This window comes from Coregonus lavaretus, assembly GCF_964263955.1.
Source record: "Coregonus lavaretus genome assembly, chromosome: 1".
Lineage (NCBI taxonomy): Eukaryota > Metazoa > Chordata > Actinopteri > Salmoniformes > Salmonidae > Coregonus > Coregonus lavaretus.
In genome coordinates, this window is record NC_139988.1 from 33,824,981 (window position 1) to 33,841,282 (window position 16,302).

Here is a 16,302-nt window from a genome sequence, read left to right on the forward strand (position 1 = left end):
TTGAAGAAAAAATCTTCGTCCAATACGAGGTGAGTAATCGCTGTCCTGATATCCAGAAGCTCTTTTTGGTTATAAGAGACGATGGCAGAAACATTATGTACAAAATAAATTACAAATAACGCGGAAAAACACACATAATAGTACAATTGGTTAGAGGGCTGTAAAACGGCAGCCATCTTCTCCGGCGCTGTTCTGTTTCTGTTGAACTGCCTGTGATTAATTCATTATGACTGCAATATGTGTGGTTCTAGTTGTAGAACAATGACAGCGGCTTACTAACTTATCATTAAAAAGGATGTGGCTTAATCAACAATGAAAGAAGATACCAGAAACACATTTTTTTTAAGATGAAAAAGGGCTTTATACAGGCACAGCATTATGCACAATATAAATCGCAACCTTGAAACATTTCAGTGCAAAAGAAAAAGAAGGGGTAAAAAATGGACATTTTGCTACAAATGTACTGGGTCCTGTGAGTCAGATAAATCCGTTTCTGTCTGTCTGCGCTCAGTGCAAAAGGGTCCTGAACAGACAATTCTGGGACAGAAATCATAGCGCAAGAGGGACACACCTGCACTTCCTCCACCAAGATGACACTGGTTGAAATTCATGGATCTTCCTAAGTACAACTTGGGAATGTTGCAGCTCAAAATTAAGTTATTGTATGTGTCTGGGAAAAATGCTATTTCTCTCTATGGTCTGGTCTCTACCCATTAAGAAGTATGGACAGTATGGACTATGCTGTCACTCAATGGATTGATATCTAGAGTACATGGAATCATTGGCTGACTGTCTGAGAAGTTTCCATATTGGTTTCAGAAGTTGACAATTCAGCTTTCAGTTGTTCTCTTGGAAAGCCTCTAGACTCGACTACACCCTTATGAGATACAGTACTTTGAAATTAGGTCTTTGGTTTCATTTGACAACACCAAAAAAGAAAATACAGTCATTCAAGATATAAAAGACATGGCTGAGCAGTACAATTTTGGTACCAAGAAAAACATGACGGAATGATACGCTTCTCAATAGAAATTGTGTTTGCAGATCATTTCATCAACTAATACCATCCACCTTACATTTCGTCTACATGGTCAGCAAAACATACTTTTTTTGAATAAATCTAAAAGGCAGATGTTTGGCTATTAAAACCTCTAATGGGCTGTAAGTGCTATGTTATTTTAAAGATAGGCTTTTATCATCACATTTTATACCGTTCACATTTAATGTCATGGATAACATTTATTGAACTGTGGGTGTGGAATGAATTTTCACATCAAATACTGGCAGACTGACAAATAGGAGGCAATGGAATCAAAAGGGTGGCCAAGGCAGTTGGACTGAACCACGCCTATACTGTACCATACAATAGGATCTAACCAGCAAAATTACAGTGTAATCAATCTTTGGCTCACACAAGGGGACACATACAATTTAAAACCAACCCATGGTGCACAATGTGGTAGCATGTAACATTCAAAGTAACCCTACTTAAATTTTTGTTTATCCTTAAAGGCCCAATGCAGCTGTTTTTATCTTAATATCAAATCATTTCTGGGTAACAATTAAGTGCCTTACTGTAATAGTTTTCCATTACAACGGTAAAATAAGAAACAAAAATAGCTGGGAGTGTTCTGAGTATGTAATCTGAAAACTAGGTGTTATTGGCTAAGAGGTTTGGAACTCTCTTTGTTATTGGTATATATTAACTTATACTGCCTCAACTTCCTTCACATTTTTAAAGTGATAGTTTCATCAGCTGTTGTACGATATGATACAAAACACAGGAAAAACAGAATTTTGACTGGACTGGGCCTTAAAAAAAAACATTAATACTACCACAGATCAGAAATACAACACATTTTCAAGAATTTGGATATAGATCCTTCAAGATCGTTGGGTGGGTTTTGTCCCTGTTTATCCATCTACGTTCTCAAGCACTGTAAGTCATCCCATCCATTAAAACCGGTATTGACCCCATTGGGTCTCTCTGCCTGTTCCTCTGGCTAATGTTGCTTTATGGCTCTCCATTGACAAAGCCCTGCTCCCCTGGTGCTCAGAGTTTGATTCTCTTCCAGCAAAGCTTCTATGAGCGTTTAATGACCTGGCAGCGCTGCACAGGACTTGGCCGGGCCAACATGAGTGTCAGCTGGGCTAAGAAGGCCCTGACAACAGCCCGCCCGATAACGGCAATGATGTTTGACAGTTGAAAAGGGACGCAGGAAAATAAGTGACAAAACAGTAAAATATCAATGTTTTTGGCTGTTGTTGTTCTCACGATTATTACTAACATCCTTGCTATTGCCCTTAACACTGAATATGTTTGGAAAGAAAATACATTTAAAAAAGGGTGCTTACATATAATTTAATATTTAATATTAACATTTAAATGTCTGGCTTGACTGAAACTGCATCTTCATTAAACAGGCTTTATCTGGGTCAATGGAACCGGACATGGAACTGGTTGCATCAAATTAGAATTGCAGATGAGGTTTGGATGAGGAAAGGAAACAGTGAGATGCCATGAGAACCAGGAGGAACAGACACAGCACAGACTCTACACATCGGATCATGGGTAAACTCACAAACAAATAAAATACAGAGGTGAAAAATAAATAGCTGCAAGAAAAGGAAAACAGCACAGTAAAAAAGAGAGAAACTGTACAAGGCACATGTAACCTCCACAAAGCATTATCCACATGGTGTTATCCCTGTGAGCACTCTGCAACAGGACACTCCATCTTTGGTGCTTTGATTAGGCTCAGCTTTCCAAATCTGCGCAGGAAACATAGGTGCAAAATTCCAGGTGTTGTAGAATTCCCAAAGAAAGTATTCCCAAAACTGTACAAATTACCTATTCCAACTTATCCTGGATCAGGGAATCTTGAGGCCATTCAAGGTCAAAAACCATTAAGACAAATTTGTATAGGTCCATTCTGAAAATGTAGCATTTTACATAATCACATATGTACAAGGTCTTTGACAGAATTCTCCCAGGTGCTACAGTATGTGTCTGCTGGGTGCTGCATGGGATGGGATTGAGGCTTCTGTCTGCCCATCATCTTCTCTGCAGGATGATCTGTAATAGTCATCCAATCAGGAGCCCCATCCACAGTAGGAAGGCGGGCTCTTGGTGCATCTGCTGCAGGTTTACCTGGGCAACTTGACCGTTTCTGCCAGCAAGCCGCTGTGGAGGACACAGAGAAAAGAGCCCTGTTACATACACATACTCCTGTATACATAACCACTAAACATATATAGAAACATACAGGATAAAGCATTCAACATTATTGCCACAACACGTGGCGTAATAGTGCCATTCACCTGACAACCATAATGTCCCCTGCTGTGTGTTTAAGACAGACAGCTGAGGTTTGCTGATAATACTGGCTATGGACACGGCTGAATTCAACTGTGGTCAGTGTGTCAGTCCTTTCATGAGGGGCAGATTCTCGTCATCACACACATGCAGCCCTAGAAACACAGGAAGCAGGCCAACACAACTCATTCCTGACATCCTGCCCCACTTCAACCCAAACCCTTGGTCCCTCTCCAGGTGTTAGGACCAGTGGGTTCACTCCACACTCAAGAGGCCCAGAGAAACAAATGAAATGTTCTGACATGTGTTTGTGCTCCTGTGATACTGTGCCAGGATGTGTTTGTGTATGTATGAGTTTGGTAATGATGTGTACACAGTATTGAATTATAGAAGCACAATTGAGCATTAAAGTCTGGAACCAACAGGACCCTGAACAGCTTCTACCCCCAAGCCATAAAACTGCTAATTAACCAAAGAGCTACCTGGACTATCTGCATTGACCCTTTTTGCACTAACTGTTTTGACTCATCACATACGCTGCTGCTACTGCTTATTATCTATCCTGTTACCTTGTCACTTTACCCCTACCTACAGTTGAAGTCGGAAGTTTACATACACTTAGGTTGGAGTCATTAAAACTAATTTTTTCAACCACTCCACACATTTCTTGTTAACAAACTATAGTTTTGGCAAGTCGGTTAGGACATCTACTTTCTGCATGACATGTAATTTTTCCAACAATTGTTTAGAGACAGATTATTTCACTTATAATTCCCTGTATCACAATTCCAGTGGGTCAGAAGTTGACTGTACACTAAGTTGACTGTGCCTTTAAACAGCTTGGAAAATTCCAGAAAATTATGTCATGGCGTTAGAAGCTTCTGATAGGCTAATTGACATAATTTGAGTCAATTGGAGGTGTACCTGTGGATGTATTTCAAGGCCTACCTTCCATCTCAGTGTCAAAATCAAAAGAAATCAGACAAAAAATTGTAGACCTCCACAAGTCTGGTTCATCCTTTGGGAGCAATTTCCAAACGCCTGAAGGTACCACGTTTGTCTGTACAAACAATAGTACGCAAGTATAAACATCATGGGACCATGCAGCCGTCATACCGCTCAGGAAGGAGATGCGTCTGTCTCCTAGAGAGGAACGTACTTTGGTGCGAAAAGTGCAAATCAATCCCAGAACAACAGCAAAGGTCCTTGTGGAGATGATGGAGGAAACAGGTACAAAAGTATCTATATCCACAGTAAAACGAGTCCTATATCGACATAACCTGAAAGGCCGCTCAGCAAGGAAGAAGCCACTGCTCCAAAACCGCCATAAAAAAGCCAGACTACGGTTTGCAACTGCACATGGGGACAAAGGTCGTACTTTTTGGAGAAATGTCCTCTGGTCTGATGAATCAAAAATAGAACTCTTTGGCCATAATGACCATCGTTATGTTTGGAGGAAAAAGGGGGTTGTTGCAAACCGAAGAACACCATCCCAACCGTGAAACACGGGGGTGGCAGCATCATGATGTGGTGGTGCTTTGCTGCAGGAGGGACTGGTGCACTTCACAAAATAGATGGCATCATGAGGAAGGAAAATTATGTGGATATATTGAAGCAACATCTCAAGACATCAGTCAGGAAGTTAAAGCTTGGTCGCAAATGGGTGTTCCAAATGGACAATGACCCCAAGCATACTTCCAAAGTTGTGGCAAAATGGCTTAAGGACAACAAAGTCAAGGTATTGGAGTGGCCATCACAAAGCCCTGACCTCAGTCCTATAGAAAATGTGTGGGTAGAACTGAAAAAGCTTGTGCGAGCAAGGAGACCTACAAACCTGACTCAGTTACACCAGCTCTGTCAGGAGGAATGGGCCAAATTCACCCAACTTATTGTGGGAAGCTTGTGGAAGGCTACCCGAAACATTTGACCCAAGTTAAACAATTTAATGGCAATGCTACCAAATACTAATTGAGTGTATGTAAACTTCTGACCCACTGGGAATGTAATGAAAGAAATAAAAGCTGAAATAAATCATTCTTTCTACTATTATTCTGACATTTCACATTCTTAAAATAAAGTGATGATCCTAACTGACCTAACACATGGAATTTTTACTAGGATTAAATGTCAGGAATTGTGAAAAACTGAGTTTAAATGTATTTGGCTATGGTGTACATAAACTTCCGACTTGTACATATCTACCTCAATTACCTCATACCCCTGCACATCGACTCAGTACTGGTACCCTGTGTATATAGCCAAGTTATCATTACTCATTGTGTATTTATTCCTCCTGTTATTATCTTTCTATTATTCTTCTCTCTGCATTATTGGGAAGGGCCCAAAAGCATTTCACTGTTAGTCTACACCTGTTGTTTACCAAGCATGTGACAAATTCAATTTTAATTTATGTTATTTAAATGAGCAACCACAGTAAGTGTATTCAACTTCTCAATGGAGGGTTAATGTTCTCCTCTTCTGATCTTTGTGTCAACATTGCTATGTTGGTCAGAGGCCCTGCAAACGACAACACTAGTCCTACAGCCTTGGGCTGAAGTGAACCCTAACATACCAGGTTTACAACATGAGTCATATCTCTTAATGAGAAATACAGTGCAGCAGCAGTGTCATAAAGGCCATTCTATTAGGGCAGCTACTTCAGCTCCAATGGAAAGGGCACTTGATGAACTAAACACAAATAGGGACATTTTTACTGTGAGGTGAATGGAGAGATTAGGGAAGAGATTGAGCCATTCTATTACGTCTTCAATGGTGCACTTGGCCTTGGCCAGGTCATGGCATCCTAATAATGGGGGATGGATGTACTACTCCCCCCTCACAGACAATTACCTCTGCAGACTTGGCAGAGGGGAGGTGAAAACAGGTGGCTGTCTTGGCCAGGCCAGCACGTTGGCCTGAGGCCACTAGTTTGGCAGGGCTTTTGCGATAAGCGCTTGGCATTTCCCCTGTGGCCCTTTTGGCAGAGGGGACGGAGGAAGCGTGATTCATTTTACAAGTATACAATGAAGAGAAAACACCAAGTCTGAGTTATACTTTTCCCTTAGCGGTTTGAGTTGGAAAAAAAACTGTTTCTTACAGGAACTGTGCTGAAGTATGACTGGGGCATCGCTCCATTAGTGAATCACTGCAGGTGTGTCGATTCAGAGCAGCTTGGCAGGTAACCATACAGTGCAGACATTGTAAACCAGCCCTGTGCCTCAGGTATTCTGCTCTCAACAACAGGATTTTAGGAACAAATGCAAGAGGAATATCAATGCTTGGTGTTACGCTAAACGAGTCGTGCCAAGAACCACAGAAACCTGGAGTGACTGTGAATAGTGTCTGAGGAAACATGTGATGCGGAAGTGAACTTAAATTGAGGTGCATTAATTTCTCTGTGAGATAGAGCAGGACTGGCAACCTTGTAAGACCCCATTCACATTCAGGCCAAACATGATGTGTTCATTAGAGAATTGACAGATCGAAGGTTTGGCTAGATGTAAATGATTGTTCTGAAAGACTTAACAATAACTTAAAACAACCTGTTGAAAGGTTGCTTGATTAGAACATATCCTATTGGAAGTTTACGACTCTATTTAACAATGTGTGAAACAAATACTGTATGTTCCTTTGGTAAAGAGATTTTAATGGAATTAGATGGAAAGAGGAAAGACTTCTGTACTTACTGTAAGCTCTACAAATTAAACACATCCTACCATTCTAGGCAGTGGTTTCAACACAATGTAAACACATAGACTTGTTTTCTGAGATTTGGCCATTGAGGCTGATGGTAAAACCTCTCTGGTATGTATTATAGTATCATGACTACATGTTGCATTTTGTATGGCATTATATAGTACACAGTATGTAATCACACGCCACTTCACACCCTGAGGCATGCAACATGAGAGGCTGGCATAAGGCAAATCAACAGGTGAATGATCCCTTTAATAATATGTTATTAGCTGTGTAAAACTGATGGAAGGGGGGGAGGGGTTCAGTAGAAAACATATTCCAATATTACTTTCAAAGACTTTCAGCTATTTCACACATAGTTAGTGAAGTTAGTGTGTATTGTACTTGTTAGTTTCCTTAAAAATGGGATACATTTCTCTTTCCCTTTAAGAATCATGTTTTTGGCAGTGATAATGTTATAATACCCAAATTCACTAAATACACACACTGAACGTTTCACACCCACAACCAGCAAATTGGTACAATGTTGCAAACCATTAACACTTAAATCAAGTCTCAAGTATAATGGATCAGGGCCTGAGTATTCAGTTGTTTCTGTGCCCAAACTGTGTTGTGGCATGCCGGCATCACACACAGAAGAATGACTAATCTCTCTCTGACAATTGATCTGGGGTGTGAGAACGCAGAGTGCAGCGACACATGCAAGCAAAACAAAGAACCACAACTTACAAGGCCAGAAGAACACTGAAAAACAATTCGACCTAATTGGGAGAGCAGACACAATTTGGAGTAGACGACATTAAATGAAAGTGACTCGCTAATACGTTTGGAGATTTCTGCCTGCAATTGCTGGCTGAGGAAAAACAAAGTTGTCACTGAGACACTCAATGCTACTCAGCATATGCTTTTATTTGATCAAAACAAGTTATTACGCAGCTGCTTAAAATAGTTTCCAAACAGACAAACTTCTCTCTCCCTCTTTCTACAAGAGAAAGACTGCAGGGCCTAAACCAAAATAACCTTGCATCACAAATAAGACAGGGTGTCACCACATTCTAAGGAAAATCACTTTGAGTAACAAACCCCATTTAAAAAAAATAGAAACTCAACAAAGAAGTCAGCTGCCATGTAAATGCTCAGATAATTTGAGTGGCAAAATGCAGACATTAGTTCTCTTAGAATATAACATGTTTCTGTGGCCAGACATCTGCTTTGCATTAGCAGGGTGCGTTTGTTTCACACTACTATCTGCCATATTCACCACTGGAGAGACGTCTCACCAGACCAGGGCTCAAAAAGTACTTGGATTTCTTTCAAATAATTTAGCTGCGCTTGATTGAGCTGGCCTGGTGCAATGGAACGAACGGAATAGTCCCAAAAATGCAAACCCTGCCCATCTGTCAGTCTGGGAAGGTTCAGTTAAACGCTCAAAGTATTTGAAAGAAAACAATAAAGTTTAATTCAGAAGAGTGCCCTGAATTAAAAGCCTCCTATTTCAGTCCACAGGACAGAGCACCTTCACATGCAAAGTTAACTTCACAGCGTTGCAACCACTAAGCAGTATGAAAAAATATATATATGCACTCACTAACTGTAAAGTCGCTCTGGATAAGAGCCTCTGCTAAATGACTAAAATGTAAATGTAAAATGTGAGCACACGCAAGCAACACAGAAACAGACCAAGAGAGTATGGAGACACCCAAACCCGCAACACACTCAAAGATTTAACAGAGGACCAACTCCACTCAGAAGTTCTTTCCAGTGCCTCACACAAAACATGACAACCGTTGGAGCCTGGGTTCAAACTGACCCTGGGAGAAGATGACAAAGATCAGGTCTGGAGGGCCGGGGCTGGACTGAGTGTGTCTCCATGGCGCTGGGTGAGTGAAGCCTGTAAAGCCGGACCAGTGGATAATTAGAGCCCGCAGTGGGCTCTCTGAGAGCCTTAACCACAGGGTAGGCGTAATGAAGCTGAGCAGACACGTAGCCCTGCCATGCTGCAACACAACCACTCACTCACTAACCATCTGCCCAGTCACTATAACCTGACCCTTCCTTCTCTGAGCTTTCAAACCCTCAAACTTGACCTTGATTGCGTACTCTGACAGCCAGAATATTTTCCATGATGGCTATTAGGCAGAGAAGGAGGGGTGTGTGTGTGTCTGTGTGTGTGTTTCTGTCTGTGTGTGTGTATGTCTGAGGCCATAGACCCAATCAGAAATGAGGACTGGGAAGTCTGACAGATGTCACAGATCTGTGGATCAGTAAACAAAGTGTGTAGGTGTTTTTTATTCACCTTACCTGAAAACACACACACAAACATTTTGTCTACAAGGAAATAACACACTTTATAGTCACTAGCCAGGAGATACTACCTCTGATCCAGATACAAGCATTGTGACAGTTATTGGCAGTTGAAAACCTATACATAGAGCTAGATGAAAGACCTGCATTTGTCAGTAACACACAATGTAATACCTGTATATAGTTATTTAATAGACAATTGAGACAGATGGGAGACACAATTGGCCCAGCGTCGTCTGGGTTTGGCCGGTGTAGGCCGTCATTGTAAATAAGAATTTGTTCTTAACTGACTTGCCTAGTTAAATAAAGGTTAAAAATAATAAAAAATAAAAAATATGAGACCGCTCTAGATTCTAGACAGAGACAGTCTTGCAGAATACCTCACTCTGATGTCAACCAAACACCTGAGACCAGAACATAGAACACAACATGTTCCGCTTTTTATTGTGCTCATTGTTCTCAAAACACATACACCTCCCTCTAGCCAAGAGAGTACATACATACAGAACCACACACACACACACACACAAACAAGCCCTGTTCTGCTCTACAATGTGTGTTAAGTCTGAATCACAGCCTCATTTGTTGAAAGGTGTGTAAATATTTATTTCTCTTCAGACACCCGGAGGCCATTAGTAACACAACATTCACCTCACGGCAAATCCTCACACACTCATTCGAAAGAACAGTACGTGTCTTCAGTTAATATTTTTGGTTATACAGACAAACTGTCCACCTTTATGGGCACCAGGTAGTGACCCTTGGGGATGAAGAAAACACTTCAAGTCTGCTCAGATGGAGAGTGACAAGAATGGAACATGGGAGAAGACTCTCCATAGAGTGGTAAACAAAATATTTTCTCCAAGAAGGAACACAACAAAGCTTTGAGTATGATTAGAGTAAGATCTACAGTGGATTGCGAAAGTATTCACCCCCCTTGGCATTTTTCCTATTTTGTTGCCTTACAACCTGGTATTAGAATGGATTTTTGGGGGGTTTGTATCATTTGATTTACACAACATGCCTACCACTTTGAAACAAACAAGAAATAAGACAAAAAAACAGAAAACTTGAGCGTGCATAACTATTCACCCACCCCAAAGTCAATACTTTGTAGAGCCACCTTTTGCAGCAATTACAGCTGCAAGTCTCTTGGGGTATGTCTCTATAAGCTTGGCACATCTAGCCACTGGGATTTTTTCCCATTCTTCAAGGCAAAACTGCTCCAGCTCCTTCAAGTTGGATGGGTTCTGCTGGTGTACAGCAATCTTTAAGTCATACCACAGATTCTCAATTGGATTGAGGTCTGGGCTTTGACTAGGCCATTCCAAGACATTTAAATGTTTCTCCTTAAACCACTCGTGTTGCTTTAGCAGTATGCTTAGGGTCATTGTCCTGCTGGAAGGTGAACCTCCGTCCCAGTCTCAAATCTCTAGAAGACTAAAACATGTTTCCCTCAAGAATTTCCCTGTATTTAGCGCCATCCATCATTCCTTCAATTCTGACCAGTTTCCCAGTCCCTGCCGATGAAAAACCTCCCCACAGCATAATGCTGCCACCACCATGCTTCACTGTGGGGATGGTGTTAATAAAAAAAAATATATATATATAAAAAAAATCCATTTAGCAGACGCTTTTATCCAAAGTGACTTACAGTCATGCGTGCATAAATTTTTTGTGTATGGGTGGTCCCGGGGATCAAACCCACTACCATGGCGTTATAAGCGCCGTGCTCTACCAGCTGAGCTACAGAGGACCACATCATCTCGGGATGATGAGAGGTGTTGGGTTTGCGCCAGACATAGAGTTTTCGTTGATGGCCAAAAAGCTCAATTTTAGTCTCAACTCACCAGAGTACCTTCTTCCATATGTTTGGGGAGTCTCCCACATGGCTTTTGGCGAACACCAAACCGTGTTTGCTTATTTTTTTCTTTAAGCAATGGTTTTTTTCTGGCCACTCTTCCGTAAAGCCCAGCTCTGTGGAGTGTACGGTTTAAAGTGGTCCTATGGACAGATAATCCAATCTCCGCTGTGGAGTTTTGCAGCTCCTTCAGGGTTATATTTGGTCTCTTTGTTGCCTCTCTGATTAATGCCCTCCTTGCCTGGTCCGTGAGTTTTGGTGGGCAGCCCTCTCTTGGCAGGTTTGTTATGGTGCCATATTCTTTCCATTTTTTAATAATGGATTGAATGGTGCTCCGTGGGATGTTCAAAGTTTCTGATATTTTTTATAACCCAACCCTGATCTGTACTGCTCCACAACTTTGTCCCTGACCTGTTTGGAAAGCTCCTTGGTCTTCATGGTGCCGCTTGCTTGGTGGTGCCCCTTGCTTAGTGGTGTTGCAGACTCTGGGGCCTTTCAGAACAGGTGTATATATACTGAGATCATGTGACAGATCATGTGACACTTAGATTGCACACAGGTGGACTTTATTTAACTAATTATGTGACTTCTGAAGGTAATTGGTTGCACCAGATCTTATTTAGGGGCTTCATAGCAAAGGGGGTGAATACATATGCACGCACTACTTGTCTGTTATTTATTTTTTAGATTTTTTTTTAAACAAGTTATTTTTTTTATTTCACTTCACCAATTTGGACTATTTTGTGTATGTCCATTACATGAAATCCAAATAAAAATCAATTTAAATTACAGGTTGTAATGAAACAAAATAGGAAAAATGCCACAGGGATGAATACTTTTGCAGGTCACTGTAAACAGAGTTATGAAATTAACCAGGAAACTGATGACCCAGGGTAAGATTAATCACCACCTCACAGAGATTGTTTAAGATACAAAGACATGACAATATACTGTAGATGAACAGCTGGCTGATCAATCGCCATGGTCACATACAATCTACTGTACACTGTTGCAATAGCAGTAGCACAGATTTCCCTTTATCTTGCCTTCTGCACTATGCACCACAATTTCAATGTGGCTATTGGACCTGTCCTGTACCTATTATAACTAATGTTATAAAACCAGAGTGCCCTCAGTACATAAGAAATTACAGCACAGAATGTGTCTATGCTAGGTCAAGGACACAAAGAGAGCATGCGAGCGTGAAATAATTTAGAATGGCACATGTTGAGCTGAGCACCTTATCAGCTCCATTTGATACAATGCAGTCCTTGATATGGTTTGTAAATAAGGTGATGCAACCTCCAGAAATGTACTGTGCAAGTAGCAAGAGAAGGAAAAAAAACATCTGGCTGCACAGGCATTTTGTTCACCGGTGCTGTCATGAATTTGGCAGCAGCTCTGAGACAACACTTAAATTATTGACACTATCTAATGGGAAGATGAACTTTACCCTGCCCTGCAGTGACAACAGTGATCATCAAGACCCTGAAATAATCGTTTTTGCAGTGCCTGTGTAGCATATCCGTACCCTCTGGATATTGAAGCTACCCATTCCCTGAAGAGAGTCCTTTAATTAAATGTTAACATCCCAAAAATGATGTATCATCTTGATATATGGATCATTATCATCCTCATCATCACTTATCTGTGGCTCCTCCAACCCTATATGTGTATATACAGTAGTAGGTTAGCAGACTCAGTGCTGGTGTGGTGTAATAATAATAATAATAATAATAATAATAATAATAATAATAATAATAATAATATGCTATTTAGCAGACGCTTTTATCCAAAGCAACTTACAGTCATGCGTGCATACATTTTTTTGTGTATGGGTGGTCCCGGGGATCGAACCCACTACTTTGGCGTTACAAGCGCTGTGCTCTACCAGCTGAGCTAACAGTAACTACTCACCCCATGTATTAAGAGATCATTGAAATCATCTCCAATGCGATTAAGCTCCTGACCGATCAGTGTCTCTGGCCGCATGTCCCCTGCAGTTGGTGGTGGGCGTGGTCTATAGCGGTGGAGGGGGTTGGGCCACACGTCTGGTGGACAAAGAGCAAATAGCTGTCAGAAATCATTGGAACACAATCTAATAACAAAGACCAAGCTACAGCATTACTAAGAAAAGTCCAGTATGACACTTTGCAGACAAGCCAAGTGGTTCCTATAGTGTGGTTAAGTTGTCAATATGAATGTGTTCTGATCTCTTTCTATGACTCACAGGTGTCATGAAACATATGTCTAATATTTCTCATATCCCTCAGGGGCCCTGTAATATCAGTTGAACCAAACGTTAATGTGGAAACACTTTACTTACTTTACTTTACTGCAAGTGGCCTGGTATAATGTCTTTATATCACTGTCATAAAGGAGACATAACAATAACACATAGCACAGTGACAATTCAAGACATGCATCATCACAGCATTTCCCATGATGAGTGTAGGACTAGTATTATGAAATGTGGTGTTTTGTTATCTTATGACAATCTTATTACTGTGTTTTAAAGGCTATTTGTTAAGAATCCTCAAGTGAAGTTGTCAAAATCAAAATGCCATTTAAAGAACCAAAGGCATTATGCCCTGAGAAGATATAATACCACACTTGTGGTATTCTATATGTGTGCTAGGATGACTCATATCTGAGTCAGAAAATACTAAAAACCAATAAACAATTCCAACCAGCGTCCGTCTCCCTCAGGCAATAACAGACATACGGTAGTACTAAAACTGGAGAACATTTATATTATTCTCCACAAACATACTCTTCAGACTTTATCTAAAGAAATGGCTTTGATTTGGGGCCAGTTCACTTACTTCCCAAGATCAGAGATAGAACAGTTGTTGTTCTCTACCCCATTAAGAGTAGCCTTTGGGATTAGAGATGTTTCGTGAAACACTACAGATAGAGATTTATCTGTCCCTTATATCAGCCGGCTCCTAAGGAGAATGAACGGAGAGGAATCCCTGTCTGCTGCTGACAAAAGACACAGAGGTCTATTTTGACTGGCCTATACTCCAACTCACTACATGTGGCCTCTGCAACACTGAGCGCAAATAAAAGGACACAAGTGAATCAGGCTGCTCAATCACTTCTATTATGCACTGTGCCTGTTTGTCCCTGTGTATTTCCTTTTGCTTGTATTCTATAGCCACTGGCTTTGTTAGGGAATGTTATTGAGGTTGAGTGTAAATCTGTGTGCACGCACAGGTGCCTTTAACACACACATACGCGCATGTTTTGCTATCATTCGCGCGCACAAACACACACCCTGTCTGGGCCCAGGTGGATCCTTGGTGGCTTATGACAACTCAGTAAACAGAGGGCAGATACTGTTCTCTAGAAACTTCCTGCTGAGGTTGAATCCAACTATTGGCTCATGGTCACGTTATTCTGTAGACTCGACACATGCAGATATGGTAATGACTACGGTACTGAAGTAAATATAACAATAGACATTACAAACCGCCCAGGAACAATAGCATGCAATAAACCAAGACGCATCCGTGCGTAATAGCCCCCAATCCTCCCCCATATCAGTGAATACGCTAAAAAACCAATGGTCCTTAATATGTTGGAATAGCCAGGGAATGTCGTCAACTGGTGTGGGTTAAGTGTTCAAAACAAAGTGCACCTTCCGATTGACACAATGGCAGGGCACACATCATTATTTGCGCATAAAGGGTTTATCATGTGCACCATGCCATGCAGCTGCCCAGCGCTGGCGGGATAGTGAGTAACAACATTTATTTGTTCGACACAAGCAAGGGTGTGCCTTACCATCATCTCGCCGGGTCTCCTGTTCTTGAGACATGCGCTGCAGTGCGTGAGTAATGACTTGGCTAGATGGGCTCGGAGTCTGTGTCGACTTGTTATCTTTCAATAGCGGGGAGCTTGGAACAGAATCGCTGTCGAACGAAAAATATCCACTGGATGACCTGGACAGTGTTCTGAACACCGGCGACCTCGACTGGAAACCAAGCAGACTATTTGGCATCATTATTCCTCCCCGTGACTGCTGGTCCCCTTCACAGAACTGGGGGTTGTCAGACGGTTCGGCACGGGAGGCTGCTCCGCCACCGGGATGCGATTCTCCGTATTTCCCTCTCTCAATTAGGATGGTCGAGCCATTGGACTGATTTTATGTTCTGTAGGATAGATCAAGTATCAGAGTTAGGCTATTTTTCTGATTTTGTCGGGGCAATGTCATTATTTGTTGGAGATTTGCTCTTGTGGACTCAAAGTCTAAACAGTCATAATGTGTAGGCTGATACAACAGAACGCGCATGACTAAATATCCCGCCGGGTCGAGTCAAGTCTATCCAAATTGTTGACTCGGCCGTTACTTCTTCCTCTCCACATAGGCCTACCTCCATTGTTTGTTTGGATAGAAGTGCTGATTCCAGCATTTTTAGCAGGGGTAAAAAGTTGGCATGAAGTTACGAGCCGTAGTAACTGCGTCACAACCCCATCTCCAAGCCAAGTTAACTTCTTCTATCTGAAATGAAAGTTGTTAATAGCATATTGTGCATCCCCAAGACAAATCTAGTTATAGTCATGTTTTCGAAATTCATCTGATCGTTATTCAGAAAATTTTATTTCATACACGAATTAGTTCCAAATTACGCATGGAGGATCTCTTGCGCATGAAGGATCGCAGGCAGCGTACACTCTTTCTATATTAGCCCTATAGTCTACCTGTCGGCTTTATAATACTTTATAATACTTTCAGTAGCCTACTATATCATAAATACTTACTCATATCAAATAAATTCTGAGTTAAATCGAAAGCCACATTTGAGAGACAACCAAAACGCAGAGACAGTCAGACGACGAACAATAGTCACGCAGTTTGTTGCTTGAGTGTCGGCAGACTCCGCACACATTCTACCAGCATGTGTTGAAAGCAGACCTGATTGGATTAATGCGTCTGTGACTGGCAGGCGAAAAAAACGCTTCCAAAATCATAGGCTAGCGGCCAACTGGTCCATTATCGCCACCCACAGGTTGAAGTAGTAGCCTATCTCTTTTTACTTTGTCTTGAAATTGTAAATACAATTCGGCCCCTCGCCTTTATATCACTGAATCACCCGAGAACAGGAGCCCCATTGCAGTG

General features: G+C 41.4%; 1 protein-coding gene across 2 annotated transcripts; it reads right to left on the reverse strand.

Annotated features, from left to right (window-relative positions):
* Nucleotides 1-342: 342 nt before the first annotated feature.
* Nucleotides 343-16,034, reverse strand: LOC311132590 (bcl-2-like protein 11). Of its 2 annotated transcripts, XM_084165844.1 has the most exons (5): nucleotides 15,945-16,034; nucleotides 15,557-15,684; nucleotides 14,967-15,334; nucleotides 13,095-13,228; nucleotides 343-3,184 (listed from the first exon to the last, which is right to left on the reverse strand). In XM_084165844.1, the coding sequence occupies exons 3-5, from the start codon at nucleotides 15,184-15,186 to the stop codon at nucleotides 3,086-3,088; spliced, it is 453 nt and encodes a 150-aa protein (XP_084021970.1). In that variant the 5' UTR covers nucleotides 15,187-15,334; nucleotides 15,557-15,684; nucleotides 15,945-16,034; the 3' UTR covers nucleotides 343-3,085. The 2 variants fall into 2 exon arrangements, with proteins under 2 accessions (XP_084021970.1, XP_084021971.1); XM_084165845.1 differs by lacking the exon at nucleotides 15,557-15,684.
* Between the last annotated feature and the right edge of the window lie 268 nt (nucleotides 16,035-16,302).

Bases quoted from the DNA above. Each gene is read 5' to 3' on its own strand.
- LOC311132590 (XM_084165845.1), bottom strand. From the start codon at position 15,186: ATGATGCCAAATAGTCTGCTTGGTTTCCAGTCGAGGTCGCCGGTGTTC. The intron at 13,229-14,966 runs GTAAGGCACACC...TTTGTCCACCAG, and splicing joins GGAGACCCGGCGAGATGATG to ACGTGTGGCCCAACCCCCTC. The intron at 3,185-13,094 runs GTGAGTAGTTAC...TGTCCTCCACAG, and splicing joins ATGATCTCTTAATACATGGG to CGGCTTGCTGGCAGAAACGG.